Here is a 22548-nt window from a genome sequence, read left to right on the forward strand (position 1 = left end):
AACGCTGTCACTTTATTGAGAGCAGTCTCTCAAGTTCGCCTTTGGCTGTCAGACCTTCTTATTATACACACTTAATATCCATTCCAAGCCTTCGTTTCTATATCTGCACACCTTTAATCTGAATTGTCTTTAAGAAATACAAGCAGCTGCCTTTGTAACGGGTATTTGGCTCTCGAGTTGTAAATGTGCAGGTCAAACTAATTCATAAGATAGACTTTGTGCTATAATACATGCACTTACTCGAGATCATATCCAATATGACCACCAACTTTTATTGTCTGTCTATTCTTGCAGAAAGCTGTCATCACTAATGTGTCTCCAGATGTCCTCTACCTGTTCAGAGTTCAGGCGGTATGTCAACATGACCAGCGCAGCGACTTCAGCCAAACGCTACTATTCAGAGGTACAGTAATCCCTAAACTACAGGCAGTTAACTTTTAACATATTCCCCTTTTTTCTCAAGTGAACATTTATAGGGTCTTTCTCAGTTTCACTTAAATTTACGAATAGGCTATCGAAGTCAATGGCACATAATTTTAATCGAATTTGATTGCTTTACACATTAAAATTGAGAAACGACTTAACATTATTCATATTATTAGTGGTCTCTAGGGGTGGGAACAATAACAACCTTTTCCTATGAACATATATTTTGGTGATTAGCAACAATTTAATGCATTTATCTTTTTTTCCACTTTATATTCTATTCATCACCCATCAAATGCTATTAGTATACCTTTTTGTTGTTGTTGTTTTACATGACCATTTAATCTTTACTTTTTTGTACTTCTATTTAATACTCTCATGCAATAAGTACACTTTCCTCTTGTATTCCAGCCAATACCACAAGAATATTTGAAGGTTCTCGTATTGTGAAGACTGGGATGGTAAGTTGACCTTTTAGATGGCATTACAACTGTCTACCAGCAAGCCTTTTCAAACATATGGGTAACATCATATACTCTAATTCTCAGCCTACAGTATCTCCGGTGTCTTCAGCAGACATGGCTCCTATAAGCTCTGGGTCCTCCACATGGACCTCTTCTGGCATCCACTTCTCTATTGTTTCAATGGCAACGGGACTGGGCCCCTCCTCTAGTGGCAGCCAGGCAACTGTGGCTTCTGTGGTTACGAGCACTTTCCTCGCAGGCCTAGGTGTCAGCGGAGGGGTTATCTCCTCTTTGCCCAGTTCAGTTTGGCCCACACAAGTTCCTCGAGCCACTCCTGGGCCACGCCACTCATCTACTCCACCCACAAAGCCTAGCACGGAGCCAGCGCCACCACAGGCCGTGGAGACGGACTCTCCCGCTGAGGATGACCAGGCCGCGACTAAGGCCGAGGAGGAGAAAGATGATGAGGGGGACGGAGAGGGAGAGCAAGAGGACAGGAGTGCAGAGAAGAAGAAAAAAACCAAGACACAGCCTACTCATGGTGAAACAAAAGCCAACAACACCATGGCCAGAGATCCTGTCCACCCAACTCCTCCGTCCACAGCCAAAGAGAAAGCCACAGTCCAAGATGGCACGGTCCCTACCAGAACAGCAGATGGCCACCTTACCCCCTCACAGGAAAACCTTACAGATGCCAAGGCAGCCACCACTCAAGAGCCACGCAATGACAGTGCAGTGATGCAGATTCCCCAGAGCTCCACATTATCACCCAAGATCAGCAGTGATGGAAGGAGTCTTTGGCCATTCTCTATCCATACTGGTGAGGTTACCTTTATCTCAAACATTTTACTGCAAATACCACTTGAAAGAATGGCTTATATGAGTCTGATGGTGTATATTTTGCTTCAAACCAAACACTGTAGCAATAATTTGTATTTACATTTTATTCCAGAGAAGACCACATTGTCAAATGTAACCCGAACATCTCACCCCGGCATGGGCAGGATGGTTTGGATTGTCCCATTGGTGGTGGTCTCTGCTCTGACTCTTCTCTGTCTCATCATGCTTCTCATCGTAATGGTCTACTGGAGGTGAGACTTGTACAACATTTTGAAAATCAAACATTTATTTTCACTCATCATATTGGGGAGGAATTGTGCACACTCCAGCAACACATAGGCTGTTCTTGATTATTTCCCCTGACATTCTTGGTTGAAAGCTACCTATGATTACTGCCTTACTTACTTGAGGATTTCTTTGTGTGCCTGCACAATGAAGCCTATCACCCTACAAGGTTTGAGGCAGGTGACCTTTAAGGCCCCCTCAGTACCAACAGTGGTCCCAGCTGTGTTCATCTGCTCTGCTAATTTGCCTTCACGCAATGGAAGATTTAGTACTTACACACAGGCACAAGCCACTGGCCCAAGTGTGATGGTTATTATGTTAAAGATAGCAATACTGGCTATTACATCCGCTGACCTTGTGCATATTTATATATCCCGTAAAAGTTCTGCCTTATTGTTTTATCTGTAAAATATCTAGTATTCATTACAAATTCGAGGGATTACTGTAATAAACAATATCATGGCAACTGCCCCAAACTGCCCCAAAAATCAAAACACTGTCAATTTTGATTTAAAGAAAAAAAATGGTCTGCAGATCCTATTAAAAAAAAACAATCATTTCTGGAATGGGTCAAATTTATAAAAAATAATGTTTTTTTAAATCTAGTATTTCTACTTTTACCCCAGCTGGAGTGAAATAATAAAGCAAAATTGACTTTCCCAATGAACAACATCCAAAACGGTTGTGACGGTCCCAGATTTTGATAAAAAAATTATTTGATGCAAGAACAGTGTAGGCATACCGAGCCAAGCTTGCCATCCCAGTGGTTGTTATGAAAACTCTTATAGTTCAGACAATGTCTGCTCCCTGGGGAAGTGGGCATGATGAAAGATGAAATCAAACCATTTTGCACGCTTTACTCTTTCTGTGCCACATCAACTGACTCAGGCAGCCATTTGAGCTGATCCCCTGCTCATTAGTTTTTCATGCTCGTTATCAGCATAATTCCTCTTCATTCATACATGAACGTTTTAGCTAAAAAAAGATGTAATCAGTGTGTCTAGGGGGAGTATTTGTTTGAGGTTTTGCTCCTCCTTGCTTGTCAAAGTTAAGGTCACGAGCACAACTCCGATGCACTTAATTGTAGCACACATATGGACGCCTGTGAGGCACGAGCTGTTTGTTGAAAGCTCACAGATGTTCGAGGCCGGAACAGATCTTGTACCGTCCCAGCAACTCGGCATGTTTGTGTGGGTGCATCACTCCATTTTTCCCCAACTGCCATCCTTTCAGAAAACCTACATGCATCTCAGTTTCTATTCCCACTAAGCAAGCTGTTGGGAGGTAAGGTGTAGAGGATGTCTGGACCTCACTGTTTAGTGAGCTGAACACATCTGCGCCCACCGGGAGATTGATTGGAATTTGTGACGCAAGCCAGGGACTCTCAGTTAGCCCAACCTCCCCCTCACCATTCCACTGCACTATCCCCCCTTTTTCCATACCTTATTCATTCCCTTCAGCTTGTTTTGTTTTGGTTGTCTCTTCAACTGAAAGAATGACTAGCATCTGCACTTTTCTCTGCAAGTACAGGTAGGATTATACCTGACAACTTTTTCAATGTAGTGTAAATTAGCTTGGTTTTTTTCTATGTTTTGAAATTTGTAAAGTCTATATGTGATGTATGATGGCTGATAAGGAGATTTCATTTTTGTAATTTGAGGGGTTCTGTGAATTATGATTGTTTCCCTTTCGTGCGGAACGTTTTGCCGGGAGCTAAATTGCTTGAGATTAATTTAGTGACTTTTGAAATATAATTAACACATTTCTCATGTTTTTATGAGACACTTTGGAAAAATGGGATGTATGGTATCAAAATAGATGAGCTTGCAAACTAATATTAATATTATTTTTTGCAGAATAGCTGTTTTCAACACAAACTTATACCAACAATCATTCCTATTTTGTTGCTTTGTAAGCTAAATTGAGGCATTGAATGTGCCATCTTTTGTATGATAAAAAGGTATTTATGTTAGATTTAGTCTGTCTGGCAGAATTATCATGTTCAACTGGATGTATGTATGTGTCATTCAAAACAGTAGATTCTTGTGTTGTTTATGACATCTCACTCGACATCTCCGCATTTGTCTCTGCAGGAGGTTTTTCCAGACAGCTCACTTCTATATTGATGAAAGCAGCTCTCCCCGGGTAGTAGCCAATGAAAGCATTCCCTTTATTCCAATACCAGGTAATAGTTTTCTGCAGCCAAATATGCTACATTTAACAACACTAAGCTCATTAGTTGCTGTGTCTATAATATGAGTAATGTTAGGTTGCATTATTAAGATGGAATATTCATTCAAAATAACATTACTGATTCAAGAGATATACTCAAATCACCATAAACATTTCTCAAATGGTTTTCTGCTCATTACATTGATATGCATATTTGCACAATTTAGGTTAATTTACATTCGAAATGACTCTGGGAGCCCTTTTGGAACGAAGCACTGAAGCTGACAGACTTTTCTTTCTTCTTTTCTCTTAATGTTTCCAGCAACTGAGGGCAGCCTGGGTGATAGTTAGTTCCTCTGTCACAAAGCTCTGTGACATTTGAAAATGACAAAATCGTAGTCACAAAGCACAGTTGATGTCACTATCAACTCTGCATTAAAATTGGGCTTTCTCCCTTTTATTTTCATTTGTTCCCATGGTCTATATTGTCAGAATAACTATACACATGCTGAAATTGAGTTGATTTAAGTTTAGCAAGAGGGAAATCCACAGAGCTGTGACCTGATTGGGCACAGAATCTTCTAAGTAAAGAAAAATATTTTTTCAACATTTAGAAAAGTTGAGGAAACTGATTTTGGTGTCCTTATATGCCTTGTTTTATTCAAGCTGTCAATCTTTTAACACTTTCAAACATAGAAATTTTCCGCATAGGCTTTAAAAACGACATTTTGACAACGTGTTAGGTTTTCTGAGCAGAATTCCCTCTGATGACGTGGTTAGGTTGCTCTATTTTGGTCCCAGCTGCAATGGTGTGTTCGTTTAAACATTAGTCAGCATCAGTAGCCATGACAGCTGGGACCCTGCCTCTATTTTCCCTGTGGGCCTGCTCCACCAGCCTTATCAAAGATCCCTCGTGTGTGACCTTAAGATGATAGGACCACTGGGGCAGATGCTTCCCCCATAAATGTTCAAAATATCATAAATGTGTCCCTTCAGCTAGAACCATTTCTTTCAATCTTGTGTCCTTTTTTTATTTTTTTACTATTTTTAATCATTAATAGGAAAGTAATTCTTAAAAAAAATCCCCTACTAAAGTAATTCTGTCCTATTTTGTTTTGTGCTCCCTATAGATGACATGGAAGCCATTCCGGTCAAGCAGTTTGTCAAACACATCATGGAGCTCTACAAGAATAACCTCCACGGTTTTTCTGAAGAGTTTGAGGTATTGTCAAATACTTTAAACTAAAAGTGCAACAAATAATTGAAATTTGACTTTCATTGGTTTTAATGATGGAGTAAACGTTTAGACACATTCTGTCATCTCCAATTGCCTCACAAGTGTTGTGGGTGGTGCTGGCTCATAAAAATGGAAAAAAAGTCACAATCACCCAGCCGCCGAGTGGAAATCGAACCCAATGCCTGCATCTAAGTCAGCAGGAAGAACCACTACACCATTGGGTGGCTCATTACAATGTCGGTCAATCAATTCATTAAGTTCACAAAAACCTGCTATGCTCACTGTTGGTGTCTTGTTTTACTTAAGTCAATACTCTAAAAATCAAGCAGAATAGTACTCAGCATGACACTCTGTTCCCCTTCAACGTTCCTCTTTTTAAATAGATATTGGGGAAAGGCACACAGACGGACGTGGAGTTAATTAGGGTGAAAGAAGGTGAAGAAAAAAAAGCCTAAGCTTCACTCCTGAAGGGTGCACTTTAATTGGGTCGTTTGGCGTCAGGCACATACGCTCATTTGTCATGTAAATACAACAGCGGATGAGGAGGAAAAGAAAGGTTTTATGAGTTCAAACATTAATAGCAGCGACACAAGAACATGGGTTGAGTTTTACTTTTTCCTGAGCTGTAAACAAGACAGCAGTGGACCAGGGAACTGTGATTTTTCTTTTTTTATATGAATGAGTTTCGGTTAGATTTGGCTTGAACCAGTAAAGGCATAACAAATTTTATTAGTATGTGGCATCCATTAAAGAACAAACACTATTAAGTGCCAACAAGTTACACAAAGGTACACAGAAAGTGAGCATTTTGTTTATCTTGGTGCACAGCACAGATTAGGTGCAAGTAAATCTCATCATATTATTATAATGATAATAAAGGCATACAATTCAATTCAAATTGGGTCCTAAAATGAGAAAATATGTTTTTCAACCAATACACACTCATCTCAGGTCATTTTTTTTCCCCTTTTGGACTGGCGAGACTGTCAAGAAGCTCTTCCTTGCTGACATGTTTATATTTGTTATTCTGCCTATTTAAAAATAATTAACTGTGTTTTAATCGTTACTGATATTAATGGTCAGTGTTAGCATAAGGAGGCAATTTGCAATGAATTAAATCATGTAGTTTAGCTTCATGGAGTAGAGAATGATTTAATTCCCTTTTTTGTTTTGTTTTCTCACGCTCTCCCCAGGAGGTCCAACGCTCTACAGCCGACCTGAAAATCACAGCGGAACACTCCAATCATCCTGACAACAAGCATAAAAACAGATACATCAACATTATGGCTTGTGAGTTTTCTGTGAAATGGCATTACAGAGGATGTCTACTGCAGAGGAATCCTATTATATTTTACTATCTTAGTATCCTACTTTGGACAATAATTTGCTAAAAAAAACAATAACCCTCATTTCCCATCACAGATGACCACAGCCGGGTGAAATTACGAGCACTGGCTGGGAAAGATGCGAAACATTCCGATTATATCAATGCCAACTATGTGGACGTGAGTTGAAATGCTTTGTTTTATGCCTGTTTTTGCCTTATTCCACCATTGGAGGACGTTTTACTTCAAAATTCTTTAAAAAAAAGAAAAAGATTAAGGTCATATGGTCACAAGATTGTGCATATTACAAGACACAGCCCACAAATTGTATTTATTTAAGTTTAATAATTTATTCAAACAAATGTTCCCATCTTTTTAACAGACAGCAACATAACAAATAATACCCCCCAAATTTCGTAATTTACTTAATTATTGATTTTAGTCATTAGGAGGTAGATAATCACATTTTAAGGGATACTCCAGACTTATACTCCAGGTATTTAAACAAATAAACAGCAATCTTTCCATTTTTTTTACTCAAACTACAGATTTTAGTATTTTGTGTGCGGATTGTTCAACATTTGGATGTTAGGATGTCAAAGGCCCTCTAATTATGTACCCTGTCTTCTCAACATCACCGTATTTGTGGAATATTTTTCAGGGATACAACCAGCCTAGAGCCTACATAGCTGCTCAAGGTCCACTTAAGTCCACTTTTGAAGACTTTTGGAGGATGGTGTGGGAGCAAAACACTGGGATCATTATCATGATAACAAATCTTGTGGAAAAAGGACGGGTAAGCCACAACATACCTTCATATTTTATAGAATGTTTTTTTTTTATTATTTATATTATTTACTGTGATTTACAGAGGAAATGTGACCAGTACTGGCCTACAGAGAACAGTGAGCAGTATGGTAACATTGTTGTGACGCTGAAAAGTACCAAAGTACATGCCTGCTACACCCTGCGGCGTTTCCACATACGGAACACAAAAGTCAAAAAGGTAAAAAAGTAAAAGCCATGCGTGATGTAATGGCAAATATCCGATTGACTGACAATTTGATAATAGACTTTGTTGCATTTTGAGACGGCTGCTGTTTTTCAGGGTCAAAAGGGGAATCCAAAGGGGAAGCTAAATGAGCGCATTGTTATCCAATACCACTATACTCAATGGCCTGACATGGGCGTGCCAGAGTACACCCTCCCTGTCCTCACCTTCATTAACCGCTCATCAGGGGCCCGCACTGCAGACATGGGTCCGGTCCTGGTGCACTGCAGGTACAATCCATTACTTAAATGTACATTAATTATGAGCGTTAGAGACTGAAAATGTGCTGATGTGTCTGCAAGTGTGCTCATATTCCTTTGTGCTGGCCTCAGTGCAGGGGTTGGGCGCACAGGAACGTACATTGTCATTGACAGCATGCTGCAACAAATCAAGGACAAAAGCACAGTCAGCATCCTGGATTTTCTCAAACATATCCGCACACAGCGAAACTACCTGGTCCAGACTGAGGTAAGACCCCCGCCCCAGCGTTGTCCTCTGCTACCATTGAGTTATATTGAAAATGTGGTTTCATGGATATTTTCCCCTGTGGAGCTTTTTCTGTAAACTATGTGTTTATACTTGTCATTTATTGGGTTCACAAACAGTTTAACAGTTGTAATGAATGTTATAGAGTTTGTTATATATTTTTTCATGTGTTGACATTCCTGCCATCTTGTAGGAGCAGTATGTGTTCATCCACGATGCTCTGATGGAGGCAATTTTCAGCAAAGAGACAGAAGTGCCCGCCTGGCAGCTGCACGGATACGTCAACAGCATTGTCACCCCCAATTCGGCTGGTCGCACTCGTCTGGAGAAGCAATTCAGGGTGAGTTTACAATCATGTGGAAACGTCACTTGAGCCCTAATGCCGTCATCCTTTGAAAACGAGGCAGTCTCTTCACTAGAAGTGGAGTTGTACTAATCCCATTTCATTTGCAGGATAAAGCATCCACTGCTATATACAGCAAAATTTATAGAGTTATTGATGAGTGGTGACCTTCTAAGATTATATTGGAATTGACATAATGGCAAAAATACCAAAACGGTTCAGAAAATGAGATGAGATGGTTATCCAGTGTTCTATAACATTGTTTTTAATGAGCTGAATGTAGGTTTTTCCTATTGTTGTCTTTGACTGCATTTCATCTCAAAAGTACGCTTTTTTTAGTCATTGAAAAATAGTCAGTGTTATTTATATTCTGTGTTTGATGAATTTAAACAAATTTTGATTGACTCTTGTCCTTCCTGTGCACAGCTGCTGACCCAATGCAACACTCGCTTTGCGGAGTGTTTCAGTGCTCATAAAGACTGCAACAAGGAGAAGAACCGTAACTCCTCTGTTGTTCCATGTGAGTTTTTCATCCGTTTCTGCAATACTCGTTTGTCAATAAAGCAAAACTAATGGCCATTGCACAAGAATAAACAGCATTGCAGCCTTTTCTCATCTCGCCAGTCTAGTATGAAGGACGTACACTATTAAAGAGAAATCATCATCATCCAAAATTAGAAATCTAGTTCCATAATCCCATAAGTTAATCGTTCTTTGCATTCTTGGCACCCAAACTATGTGAAATGGAGGTTGGCGTTGCTATAGCAACAGCAAGTAATGGTAATGAACGTGTGTGCTATCAGGCAGTGTGCTACAGTGGTTCAGGTCCTCACCCAAGTGTGTGTTTTTTTTTTTTTTGCCTCCACAGCCGAGCGAGCAAGGGTTGGACTCACTACTCTGCCCGGAATGAAAGGAACCGATTACATTAATGCGTCCTACATAATGGTACAGTCTCAAATCTTCTTCATCACTGACAACACAATTTTCACAAGTTGTGTCCACAAACACACACACATACACACATTGCACTCATTCATGGGCTTTAAAAAAAAAACCTACCTCTTATGTCTTTAGGGTTACTACAGAAGTAATGAGTTCATCATTACCCAGCATCCTTTGCCCCACACCACCACTGACTTTTGGAGAATGATTTGGGACCATAATGCACAAATTATTGTCATGTTGCCTGACAACCAGGGCTTGGTAAGAAATATCTTAATGTATGAAATATGTCCTTGTCACTTTATTACAAGTTCATACTGACATCCAGTGAAAGCCTGAATTTAGTGTTTGGATAATAAAAAAGAAGCTAATAGAAAAGTGTACAGAAAGTCCTTTAAAGTTTTCTCACCTATTGGAAAATGTTTCAAGGTTGAAATGATGTAAAATGAAATAGTAGCATAAGAATAAGTAACCAGGCAAATTCAGTACTTCAGGCTTTTCATTGTGGAATCATTTATTATTACTGTGATCCTTCACCACTTCACAGCTTCAACCTTCGCGGATTTATCTTAAGTATAAAAAAAAGTCTATGAAAATGTCAAAATCCTTGCTTAAAACTCACAAGCGGAAGACAAGGGATAAAAAAATGGCGGAAGTCGGGGCTCTGCTTCTTCTTTTGCACTGAATTGGGTGGCATACAGTGTTGAAGAAGATTTTATTTTGAATTGCGCTCATTAGTACTTGTGGAGAAAGACTATGCCGAGCCTGTTTGAGCTTAATTTGGGTTTTGAGTCACTGTTTAAAATGCCTTCTAAATATTGTATGTATTATGTAGGTGTAAGGGTGTGTATGTATATATTTATATTCATTTGATTACTTCCTCTAACATTCTATACAGGCTGAGGATGAGTTCGTTTACTGGCCAAGTCGTGAAGAGGCCATGAATTGCATTGCCTTCACTGTCACGCTCATCAGTAAGGACAGACTGTGCCTCTCCAATGAAGAGCAGATCATCATTCACGACTTCATCCTGGAAGCTACGCAGGTAAACCCCCATTTATATCTGCTTTAAAATGCTCTTTTGTGTCATGCCTTTTTGCAGTCATGTTAACCACTTCTTGTCATTATGGCGTCAGGATGACTATGTTCTTGAGGTGAGACACTTTCAGTGCCCCAAGTGGCCCAACCACGACGCTCCTCTCAGCAGCGCCTTTGAGCTCATCAGGGTCATCAAAGAGGAGGCCATGACAAGAGATGGCCCCACTATTATACACGACGAGTATGTATTCACTTCATACTATTTACAGAATGTAAGAGATAACCGCCATGTCATTATTGAAACGGAATTTATTTCTTCTAAAACCACCTACTACGACACTTTTCTCATCAAGAGAAGGAAACACATTTATCTTATGCATTCCAGTGGAAAGAACCTTTTTAATTAATTGATGAAACCCATTTTTTTCTAAAGTCTCATAGCGAAGAAAATTGTACCTAAAAATCAGTATTTCCCTGAAAAAGTCATTCTTATGGGAGATTTTTTTCATGATAATACTAAACATTTTGCATTTGCTAGTGCAAGTTGGGAAACCTTTTGACATATTCAGTTCCATTGCTTACAGCATTCTGTCTTTCTTCAGCATAGTTGACCCTGTGGCTATTTAGTATATATTTACATTTTTTGTAATTCCCATCATAACATGTATAGCTAGATATCAAACTTACCATAGCATCCCTGTTTGTGAAATACCGATATAAAATATTGAGTATGCATAATGATGCAGTGCAGTGTCAAAGTGCAACATGTGCTCATTGAATGATAATATTAGCACAAAATCTTAACGATGTTGCAAATTATTTTTCTTATCACACTTAGTCCAATTATGTAAAATTTACATAGAACACATTCTGGCAATTTCTGTCTCATAAGCATAAATGAATACAAACAATAGCAAATTCTGTAGCAGAATTATTTTTTTTCTTGAGAAATCTTTTAAAAAGCTGACAGTGATATTGACAACAAGTCCTAACTGTGTTGCTGCAGACTTTACTGCATGTCTTATTCAGCAGACTGTGACCAAAACAACTACAATGAACCCCGCAGTGTAGATAATGAGGATAACGTTCCAGAAACCATAGGCGTATTTAGAAGGCTTTTTTTCCCCCACCTGTCTGCCAGAGTTTGGATTACCTCTTATTATACCTCCCCAAATTGACAGCAATATTAGCATTCATGAATTCCCCCATCCACTGTAATTGATGTTTGCGCCTTATTATAGGTATGGTGCAGTATCAGCGGGGATGCTGTGCGCTCTCACCACTCTTTCAGAGCAACTACAGAACGAAGGCGTCGTCGACATCTATCAGGTGGCCAAAATGATCAACCTCATGAGGCCGGGCGTCTTCACTGATATTGTAAGTAGGGCTTTAATTATTATAATAAGACTTTGAATTATCTCAATGACTTTAACTGAAAGTTTTAGTCAAACCAATCAAGTTAATAATGTTACCCACTCACGGAGATTCTGCCTATAAATACTGCCATCAACTGGCAATTTTGCGGATTTCTTGTCGCAAATTTGCCAAATTGTTGTTTGCTTAGCAAAAAAAAATCTGCTATTTACACATTATTTAAGCCTAAATGCACACAAGTTAGTACAGAAGCATATTGGATTCACTTTGAAAATTAAAAATTAAAAAAAATATAGGACTGTTTTTCAAATTAATGTATTTTTATCTCTGTCTTTCTAAATAATTTTCATTTTATCAGTTGTTTGGATGCATTAATTTTTCTGTGTGGAGTAATCTGGTACTCTGCTTTCCTTGCACATCCCGATAACATGCATAGTAGGCTGGTTCAATTATCTAAATATTCCCCTAGGGATGAGTGTAAGCATGAATGGTTGTCTGTGTCCTTGTGCCCTCCAATTGGCTGGCCACAGATTCAGTGTGTCCCCTGCCTGATGCCCTTAGTTAGTTGGAATAGGCTCCAGCACCCCCTGCAACTCTTGTGAGCATAAACTGATCAGAAAATTAATGAAAGAACAAAAGGTTCTCCATCAAGGCTTTTCGTAACCCGAATATTTCTGATCTACTCGAAGCATTCTTAAGTAGAGGTACCATTATTTATATGTATAATGTATGTTAATATACTTTTCTTATGCAATTAAACCTATCAAATGTCATAACTATATCTAAAAAGGAAGAATATTACTATATTTCTCCCGGCTGATATAGATGACAGATTTATAACAAACAGTATTCACACATTTAGCATTCTTGCTTCATGTTGTGTTTCAATGTGTTGTACAGGATCAGTACCAGTACCTTTACAAAGCCATGTTGAGCCTGGCGGCTAGTGGAGAATGCGGCCTCACTTGCACGGACAATAACGGGCTGTCAGCCTTGGCAGACAGGTGCGACCCGGCCGAAAGTATGGAGTCACTGGTTTGAAGAGCGTTGCTCAGGCTTGACATTTTTAAAAGAACTTCTTCCCCTTCGAGGCCTTTTTTGCCAGACTATTGATTAAATAATAAGAAAAAATCCTTACTATCACTTTTTATACTGACAAACATTTTTGGGATATTTATGTTTTTGCCCTTTCTTTTTTAATCATTGCTCGTCTTCAAATCCTGCTGCGTACCCATTTCCGTGATGAAGGATAAACAAAACAAAAAAAAACAACAACAACAACAAGCAGCGCTTGTCCACTTTGCACTCAACTATCAGTGTTACTGCCTAACTCCACGCAAGAAGGTCTTGTATACAAACTCGAATCCAACGTTTCCCCGAAGGTTCCTCAGCGCCCTGCTTAACGGCAAACTCTTGAGGTACCGGTCACCTGACCACTCATGTGACCTCAAATTCCTCACCTACATTATATGTCATGTAAATCTAACAAAATGGCTTAATTTGCTTGTCACCACATTCACTGTGAACATTTATTTCTTTTTACAGGGATTTATATTGTTATACTGTTTTGTAATATATCTCTCTATATAATATATCCTTAATAGCCAATCACTCTTTGCCTATTTGTGGACTGGCTGTTTTAGTGCTGTGGGGTTTGGATCACGTTCGCACAGCTTTGCCAAATGTTATTATTGTGAAACATTCAACGTAAGGGACACCGATCTGCCCAAAAGAAATAAGAAATATAAAAAAAAAGGAAAAAAATAATTTAAAAAGATTAAAAATGTCAAAAAAATGTTTCAATTGTCAAAGTGCAGATACATTTCCTCAACTATATGCAGATGAATATACAAAATAAAAAGTTGCTAAGAAATGCATGAGGATTGTCAAGCTGTTGTACTTTTTACTGGTTTGAGGTCGTTGCTCAAATTGGCCGTTTAAGAGATTGTTTTCTGTTTTGAAACATTTTCGCTGTAACTTGTATTTTGTCTCCAATGGAAAGAAAAAATATTTGTTTTTGCCATTTTTGGTCAAGAGGTTACCTATATTTTTTCGCAAATGACCTTGCTCTGTTTCGAGACTTACAACACTATTTCGGACCAAAAAAGTCACGAAAGAAACAGAACACTCTCGTCTAGGAGAATTCAACCCGACACACACACACACACAAATGAAATGAATGTCATCTGACAGGAGGTTTGTTCACTCTTATTAGTGTTGATAGATACTGACTTCACTTTGGCACTTTTTTCTTCTGTTTATCATTATTGTTACGCTTTCTCTACTGTGACTCAGACTTCTTATTATATGAAACATTAAATGGTCCACACTTTAGTTGATTCCTGGCTTTTGTTTATTGATAGAGCTGAAACTTTGACCATATATTTGTCTAAATTGTATTTTAAAAAGAGTTCAGGCTTTTAAGTTATTGTTACTTTATGTAATATGTTTGCTCAACAGCTGATCGATGAAACTACATTTTGAATGTCAAGGTAAGAAATCAGAAAAATATAAATTCAATGTTTGATTTCAAACTAACTCTTTATTTTATTCTGACAGCTTTAATCATCTGTTGAAGTAACCAACTTTAAATTGGCAATATGTCACTTGAAAGAGGTTTGTGTAGATATTTTACTTTATTTTGTTGTGCCCACTGGAATTCCCTGATTATATTGATTAATGTCCTTAACCTTGATTAATCCATTTGTCTTTCAGCTATAATTTATCTATTCACCCACGACTAATATATCAAATAAGAAGGCATTGGTGACACATGTACAATAAGATTTATTTTGAGGCCGCAGCTCTTGCATGTCACAAGTGTTGGCGTTCAATATGCAAAGAAAAGTTGAAGAAAAAGCAATAATGATTCCACAAGCTAATTGACACACAAACATGAAGTGAAAGTGAAGGGATAACATTAAAAAAAAAAGTCTTGGGGAAGGAAGGATTAGAACCTACAGGCATGCAGCGATGGCTCAGAATGCAATGTACAGCATTTTATATTTATATATATATATTTATATCATATATACAGAACAACAGTGAGACCCAAAGGATGCCAGACATCTCATTCCACAGTTACACAACAAAGACAGACCAACTTTTTTTGTCGTTCATTTAAAAAAAAAAAAAACATTTCTGCTCTTTTCTTTGGAAAAGTGCAAAGCAATTAAAATAGAACCTGTTTTTTTCAAGACATCATTTTTTGTTTTTGTTTCTCTCAATGTGAAAATAAAAATAGAATCTCCCGAGTTATCAAAATGGAGCGAGAATGGAGAGTATTGCATCTCTTAGAATCCCCTCGTGCTGAGGCTGAAGTTCGAAGGTCAAAGTGTGTCTAAGACAAGCCGTTAACAAAACACGTGGGGTTCTTGTCACTCCCGAAGCAGTTATCGTTCACTTGAAAACAAAGAAAAGGATTCACGAGCGCTTGCATACGCTCATTATTACGACAATGTACCATGAATGAATGAGAGTACGACAAAGAAGCGCCATATACGTACATAGTTTGCATTGGACGGGAAGGGACACACTATTTAATCTCACTCAAACGAATGCTTCTCCATATTGCTTAGTAACACATAGAAATGAATTTTGAAATGACTGAATCGGTGATATCTTTATATTATGACACAGCTAAACTGCCAATCAATGGTATTTTTTTTTCACACTTATCTTGTGTCCTCGGTAAGTACTATTTTTTTCCATTATTATTAGTTTATAGTTCCTTCATAGGCATTTCGAGCTGACAAAGAGGTCCTAGTGTGGCTATCTGAGTTGGTACATGCATCGGTTAACCAGGCTAAATTCAAAAGTGTGATTAAGAAGGGCTGGGGGTTGCATGGGTGGGATCTAGTCATCCTCATCGTCCTCTTCATCGCTGTCCTTCATAGAGATGCCTTGCATGCCTCCTTCTCTCACAGACGCAGTGGCCTCCTCCAGAGTCAACCTGTTGCGAACTGTGTCATACATCTTGCTGTTCAGAGTCGAATCCAGAACGCCCTGAAGACGGAAGTCACGGTACTTTTTCTGCAAGGATGAAATCATAAAGCACATGAGCGTTCAACAATGACAAGGTCAAATGAAATTCACCAACAATGATCTTCATATTCCATTTATCCACCTATCCTACCTTGCGGCCGCAACCCCGTCTGCCGCCTCGGTAATAAGATAACATGGTCGCCCAAACTCAATGTGCCCCACCTCTTTGGAAACATTAGCAACTTTACTACCAGAACCCCACTACATCAAGTCGGAACTTGTCAACGTCACGTACCTTGGTGATTCTGATGAGGATCTTGAGTTGGTAGACATGCAGCTGTTGGTCCATGCGCTCGGTGAGCCAGGTTCCCAGCAAGTTCATTGTAGCAGTGTACCATTGCTGGAACAGAGAAACATAACCCTCCAGCAAGAACACACACACATGTCGTAAATGTGCACAGCACGCTGTAAATAGTAAACTCCATTTTAGAGATTTCTGGTGAAAATTTAGCAGCATTTTACGGATGAACCCCTTTCCACATGGAGTACAACTCAAACAGTCATTCTAGAAATACGCTCAGGCAGCTTTTTAGAAGTGGACTAAAGTTCTAAATGCCATTGATATTCACTTTAAGCTTCCCCCACAGCACGAGCAAGAATTTAGCCCGTTGGATTTCAGCAAACAATCTGGAGGTCCACCATCAAGTCATACGATGTGCTGTATACTGTCTCCGCAAGAAACAAAAGGTACTAATACACACACAAAATTAGCTGAATACCTTTTTTAAGCAAAGTGTACATTAGTTTGATTGTAATTTAATAACTATCAATACAAAGATTAATTAAATTGATGTCCACCCGAGATCAAACCTTCGACCCCAGCATTGTGAGACCGAGATGCCAGCCACTTATCCAACAGGCCGGCCGCCTATTTTCAAAAATTGTTAATTATATTTTGTCTAGGTCTTTTTTTTTACGATAAATTGTTGTAATGAGAAAAATACTTTAATTTGATGTCCCATGTCTACAGGATGGAAAGCATTTATCTCTTTAGTGGGGCTTTGCGAGAGCGAAACAATATAACAAGCTCTTAGAAGCACGCAAGCAAGCGGCGGCTTGCAGCATTTGGCCTTTTAAATTAGCATGGTTGCCTACAATGAATCCACAATGCATGCAATGTCAGTCCTGCTGAAAGAGACGTCACTGCCTCTGTGCCCTGCGTCATTGCTCATGGCTGTCATTTGTCTCACCTAGACAAATAACAATAGACATATAAATGCGAGAAATATCTGAAGGATCTATGGATATAATATTTTAAGACAGCTGAAGGTGACTGTGTAGGGGTGGAAATCAGCTTGGAAGCTCAGATTTTCATGCTATGACTCACCAAATGACTCCACCAATCCTATGCACATTTATCTTTAAAAATATGTAAAAACCTAATTTTCTAAAGATGCTTAGATTCAATAATATTTTAGTTTGATTTTCTTAAATTGGGTTTTCACTTTTCCAACTGGCATTAAATCCACTCAAGCATAGTCCACAGGAGATTCTATGATTCATCAATTCATTTTCCATACTCCTGATCCTCACAAGGGTCTCAGAAAAATCAACTTCTGCTTCAAGCTTACGTAGATATTTCTGCAGGCTGTATCAGATTGATTAGTATACTTTAGAAAACCTACGATATTGTGAAAGGAGCCAATCTTGTCATAACTGCAGGCGGTGTAATCTAGCCTTTACACAACTTAAACTCCATCTCTGCAGTATATAAGGTATTATTATTATTATTACTCACAACAATCGTTGTCATAACAATTCCCTTGTTTGCACAGCTTCAATTCGTGTGCTAGATTTTTCTCTGCTCAATCCTATCTTGGATAACCAGAATGTTCAACCATGTTGATTTCCATCATGACATTATGTGAGCTGCTGATTGTACTCTTTTCACGATTTACTATTTCAGTCACGTTCGGCAACAACGCTTGGTGTGCGACAGGCTTAAGTAAGATGCAACCGTTGTGGTAATAGAACACATAGGGCCTTTAGATTGATTAAAAAAAAGGATGCTTGCTTAGTATTCCTAGCATTGGGAAATATATTTAAAGAATTAATTGTGAAAAGTGGTCAATTCATTTTCCACATATGGACGCTGGGCATATGCATAGAAAAAATGCAAATTAAGCGGTAGTGTGAGCATGTGGTGGTGGTGGGGGGCGGGGCAATAAGTAGAATATGTTGATAGCACTGCAGAAACGATGCAGGGTCCATCAATTGCAGGGCAAATCAGGCCTTGAAATTTAAAGGAAAAAAAACAATGGTAAAGTGAACAAATGAGAATGTGTAACCGGTCAGCCTTAGGGGAAGAAGCAGTTCTATTTTCCTATACCTTCTCACTGCTTTAGCCGTCTGTTTGCATTTGAGGCTATAGGAGAACAGCACTCACATTAAGTAGAAATCCGAGCTCCAAAGACTAAGAAAAGAAAGCTTTCATTGGGTCCAAATCAAAAGGCTCTTTGCCTCCACTCGTCGGCTTTCACCTCAATTTGGCTTGAGCTTAGGTGAATGGATGGAGGGTTTTGGACTCAAGGAGGGGGGGGGGGTGCTTAAGGGGTACGGATTCCGGGTTTATGCAGATGCCTGTCCACTTCACAGTCGAGTCGAGCGTGCAGTGCATGCAGACCTGGCGGGTGTGTGCGTGCGTGCTGAGAGAAGAGACGGATCTACTGTATGTTGTGTGCAAAATGGGCCACACGTCTGAGGAAGAGGGTCATGCTAGAAGATGTACACAGCAAGATTATTTGACTCTCAAAAAAAACATGCCAACCAACATAATGTGAGAAAACAACGCAACATTAGAGATAAGTGCCACTTTTTTTCAATTGTTCTAGGTTTGCCAGTGGCTGTATTGACGAGGTGCTGATTTTTTATTTATTTTTTTACAGCAGTTCCTTTGCAGTAGTTCTGACACCATCTACACATTTGAGGTAATTAACTTTTAGCAAATATCATCTATGCTGAGGGAGATTATCGCACATTTTCATGCTTTTAAGATAACATTTATTTTAGTTGGGTTTTTAAATAAGGTTTGACAATTACTGGATGTACTGAAGTACATACTTTCAAACATGATTCAAGACACGTTTGTAATGGAGTTTAAATCTGATGCTGGCCACAATTGTGTGAATATGGCTGCATTCTGAACTGTCAAATACCCACAAATCGGAATAGTGATGACTGTGGATGTTGTTGATTTATTTTTCTTTGCGACGGGTGAAATGGCGAAAGTGAAATTACAGCAATCATGGAGGAAGTACTCCTCAATGTCTGTAAAATATTCTGGCTATTTTTGTTGCTCCAGCGTTTTAAGATGGCAAAATCACAGGCTTCCACGTAAAATACCATATGCTGTTTCTTCAGCATTTTTTGACATCTTCCCATGGGGGTCATATTATTTAGATTGCTGTTACGTGTCTTATTTTTGCTCTATGCCCTTTCCGGACCGTTAAAAAAATGTGTAGCATTATTGTTTTTCTTACTGGGGAAAGAAGTTAGATTAATTTCTATTTTTTGTTGTTTTGTATGCTTGGCTATAAGCTTTGTAGATGTATTAATGACCTGTGTTAACGGACAACCGTTTTGTGCATTACTGAGCTTATTTGGCAATATCCCCTACTTGATAATTAAGCACGTTTGCACATGTAATGAAGTAATTGGATTGAAGGTCACAGGCATTCAGCCTTGCTGCTTATGTGCAGAGTTGTGATTGATTTTCTGGCTCTCTTTATTATACAATGGACGGTAGGTGGTGAGATGCTTAAATGTTTTGCATTATTTGTGTAGTATATATGAAGGTTTTTTTGTCCATGTTGTTTTTCAATGAGTGGGACATCTCATTGGTTTTTGCATACAGGGTGCTCTTTTGATTTACAATGATGGCACCTTGCTTTTTCATACGAACATTTTCTCCTTTTGAATGTGCCTAAGAATTTTTATAATTTTATTTCAATTCATCTATTTTTAATAGCATTTCTAGCATTTCCAGTCTTTTGTGTTCCGTGTCCCAGCTTGATTGGGATGGAAAATCAATTATCTTGTTTTTAATTGAATACATATTTGAAAAGTTTTAAATTCTGTAATAATATGTTTTAAACAATGGGCAAAATTCACCCGCGCCAGGATTTAGCATTAAAAAAAGACTGCAACAAATAACTGTAACAAATATAAATTATATATTGCCTATCCATTTTTTTTAAACATCATCCTTTTTATTCCTAGCCAACTTTGGCTGAGATATGTTCGAAAGTGAAGATGAACTATTATCCATTTTTCATACCCGATTAATGTGATCCAAGTCCCCCTTCTCTTGGATTTAAATAGTTTACAAACAATACAATACACAAAATTGTGCATACTGTTGGAACTGCTGTAAAACGACTATTAGGTCAAATAGACTTATATCTCGTAAATAAAGCCAATGAAAAGTTGATTTTACCAGTAGAATATGCAGCAGGAATGGTGTTCAAAAGAAGAGACCAAAAGAATTGAAATAAGAGAGTTGAAGTACAGCTAGCACAACATCCACGAATGGCTTTGATATGCATGCAAAAATGGATGAATGAAAATGCATTCAAATACTAAGCAACAACAAACAAACGAGACCAATGGACACCCTAATTTCACTTTAGAAACACGGCTTTGCTTTGTGAATAAGCCACCAGAAAAAAAAATCTTTTGGGGGCCACAAGGAGGACACCAGTAGGAAATAAGGCACAAACACAATAGGAGCCCAACACGGACCTCCTCGCACACAAAAAGCAGAGTCACTTTTAACAAAGAAAAAACATTAAAACACACATGAATCAAGCAAACAAAAACAGGTCCATCTATCCCACGACTTCTGCGTGTCAACCCAACTCACTTCCTCACAAAGCCGCCACGCTGCGGCGGCGGCGGCGGCAAAGAGACTGGCGTCTCCACAGAAAGTTTCGGTATGACGTGAAAGCACACACAACAACACAGCATTATGTTTCTTTGAAACCACACATGGAGGAGGACACATTACTGTCAATGTATCCCGTCAGGATTATGTTTAGGTAAGACAGTGCTCTCTTCACCCTCCAACACATAAAAAAAACCTGCCCATAAGCCTGTTGCATTTGCAATTTTGTATTTCCACTATTGGCTCCTCATGTATCTTCTTGAGGAGTACTCTAAGTTTTTTTTCTCAAAGCATGCACATGATCACATTATGTTCTTTCCAGAGAGCACTGCTTTCATATAATCCTTATTTCTTTTTCTTTTTTTTTTTTGGAGGTTGCTTTTATGGACTCTTTGTGAATAAAAGTGTATTGTTGTTTTTAATAGACAAAGGCCCAAAAGCACTGTGGCAATCAATGCAGACTTGACAGACAAAAGAGAGAAAAGGACAGAAAGGACAGGAAGAAACACTTTTCCTGCTCTTAAAGAAAATAAATGGGACTTATCCCATTCTGCCCTGTTGTTTTGCCACATTCTGTAAGGCCCCCTCCCTGCTTGAGTGGAGGAGATGGCATCTTACTTACATCAAATAACCTTTCTATATACACCTCCTCATTGACCTTATCACGCAGCATATCCTGAGAGTGGCGGACAAAGGTCACGTAGCCGTCGGCCACGTCCATGCCGGGTTTCTGCAAAACAAACACAACACTGGCTGACTCACTGTCATACACTGGAAAACTGCCAACTGAAGTCATTTAATGTGTAGTGTGTAGAGTAGAATTAAAACTTACAGGTACGTCTACATACTTGGAGGCAGCTTTCACCTGGAAAGAAAACAAAGACATTTTCTTTTTGAAAAATATGACTTGAATCTCAATGCAATACCTGTCATGTATTTCTAGGTAGTTTATGTCACAGCTGTGACATAATCTGAATTAGTCATTGGGCTTCCACCTCTGAGCAACCTGGGTTCAAATCCTGGTTTGTTCTGCTTTGTAATCTTACCTAACTTTTCCCACTTGAAGGTACAATAAAGTATTAAGTATGATCTGGGAGTGAAAAGAGACAAAACAACAAATACTACTGCCTAATCTTGGAGAGTGGTGGACCAGTGGCTAAGTCATCAGTCTGCCAACTCTTTGGTCCTGGGTTCTAATCCCAGGGGTTGCAAATATTTTCCAATTATTATTCAGGTAAATGAAAAAGATAAAAGTACAAGTACAACTGCTTTCTTTCACACGGTGGTGGACCAATGGCTAAGTCATCAGTCTCCCATATCTGTGGTCCTGGGTTCAAATCCCAGTGTGTGCAAAGATTTTCCCACTATTATTCAGGTAAATGAAAGGGGTAAAACTACAAATACTACTGCTTTCTCTCACAGGGTGGTGGCCCAGTGGCTAAGTCATCAGTCTCCCATATCTGTAGTCCTGGGTTCAAATCCCAGTGCAAGCAAAGATTTTCCCAATATTAATCAGTTAAAAGAATAAGTTCTAATGCCTAAGTGTTTAACTGAATAATTATTCAGTGGTGGATGAAGCATTCATTTTCCCAATGTTATTCAGGTAAATGGAAAAGACAAAAGTACAAGTACCACTGCT

The 22548-nt window shown here is 38.7% G+C and overlaps 2 protein-coding genes across 13 annotated transcripts in view; one reads left to right on the plus strand and one right to left on the minus strand.

The window, feature by feature from the left end:
• ca16b (carbonic anhydrase XVI b) overlaps nucleotides 1–14317 on the plus strand; it is a 55211-nt gene extending 40894 nt beyond the window's left edge. Inside the window, exons 10-29 of the mRNA XM_077726443.1 lie at nucleotides 295–403; nucleotides 838–887; nucleotides 975–1710; nucleotides 1843–1981; nucleotides 4109–4200; nucleotides 5318–5409; nucleotides 6618–6714; nucleotides 6847–6929; nucleotides 7411–7545; nucleotides 7621–7755; nucleotides 7858–8030; nucleotides 8133–8268; nucleotides 8480–8626; nucleotides 9056–9149; nucleotides 9498–9574; nucleotides 9704–9832; nucleotides 10470–10616; nucleotides 10708–10850; nucleotides 11851–11986; nucleotides 12884–14317. Coding sequence (XP_077582569.1) covers nucleotides 295–403; nucleotides 838–887; nucleotides 975–1710; nucleotides 1843–1981; nucleotides 4109–4200; nucleotides 5318–5409; nucleotides 6618–6714; nucleotides 6847–6929; nucleotides 7411–7545; nucleotides 7621–7755; nucleotides 7858–8030; nucleotides 8133–8268; nucleotides 8480–8626; nucleotides 9056–9149; nucleotides 9498–9574; nucleotides 9704–9832; nucleotides 10470–10616; nucleotides 10708–10850; nucleotides 11851–11986; nucleotides 12884–13024 — 2991 coding nt within the window. The 3' untranslated portion in view covers nucleotides 13025–14317. The remainder of the gene's footprint in view (nucleotides 1–294; nucleotides 404–837; nucleotides 888–974; nucleotides 1711–1842; nucleotides 1982–4108; nucleotides 4201–5317; nucleotides 5410–6617; nucleotides 6715–6846; nucleotides 6930–7410; nucleotides 7546–7620; nucleotides 7756–7857; nucleotides 8031–8132; nucleotides 8269–8479; nucleotides 8627–9055; nucleotides 9150–9497; nucleotides 9575–9703; nucleotides 9833–10469; nucleotides 10617–10707; nucleotides 10851–11850; nucleotides 11987–12883) is intronic.
• Nucleotides 14318–14750: 433 nt separating this feature from the next.
• The window catches only part of cadpsb (Ca2+-dependent activator protein for secretion b), a 53185-nt gene continuing 45387 nt past the window's right edge, over nucleotides 14751–22548 (minus strand). For all 12 annotated transcript variants that reach the window (XM_077727231.1, XM_077727230.1, XM_077727232.1 and 9 more), the window contains 4 exons: nucleotides 21742–21774; nucleotides 21532–21639; nucleotides 16263–16367; nucleotides 14751–16015 (listed from right to left, as the gene is read on the minus strand). In XM_077727231.1, the coding sequence (XP_077583357.1) occupies nucleotides 15839–16015; nucleotides 16263–16367; nucleotides 21532–21639; nucleotides 21742–21774 (423 nt within the window). In that variant the 3' untranslated portion in view covers nucleotides 14751–15838. The remainder of the gene's footprint in view (nucleotides 16016–16262; nucleotides 16368–21531; nucleotides 21640–21741; nucleotides 21775–22548) is intronic.

Source organism: Stigmatopora nigra, chromosome 10 (assembly GCF_051989575.1).
Source record: "Stigmatopora nigra isolate UIUO_SnigA chromosome 10, RoL_Snig_1.1, whole genome shotgun sequence".
NCBI classification, from domain to species: domain Eukaryota; kingdom Metazoa; phylum Chordata; class Actinopteri; order Syngnathiformes; family Syngnathidae; genus Stigmatopora; species Stigmatopora nigra.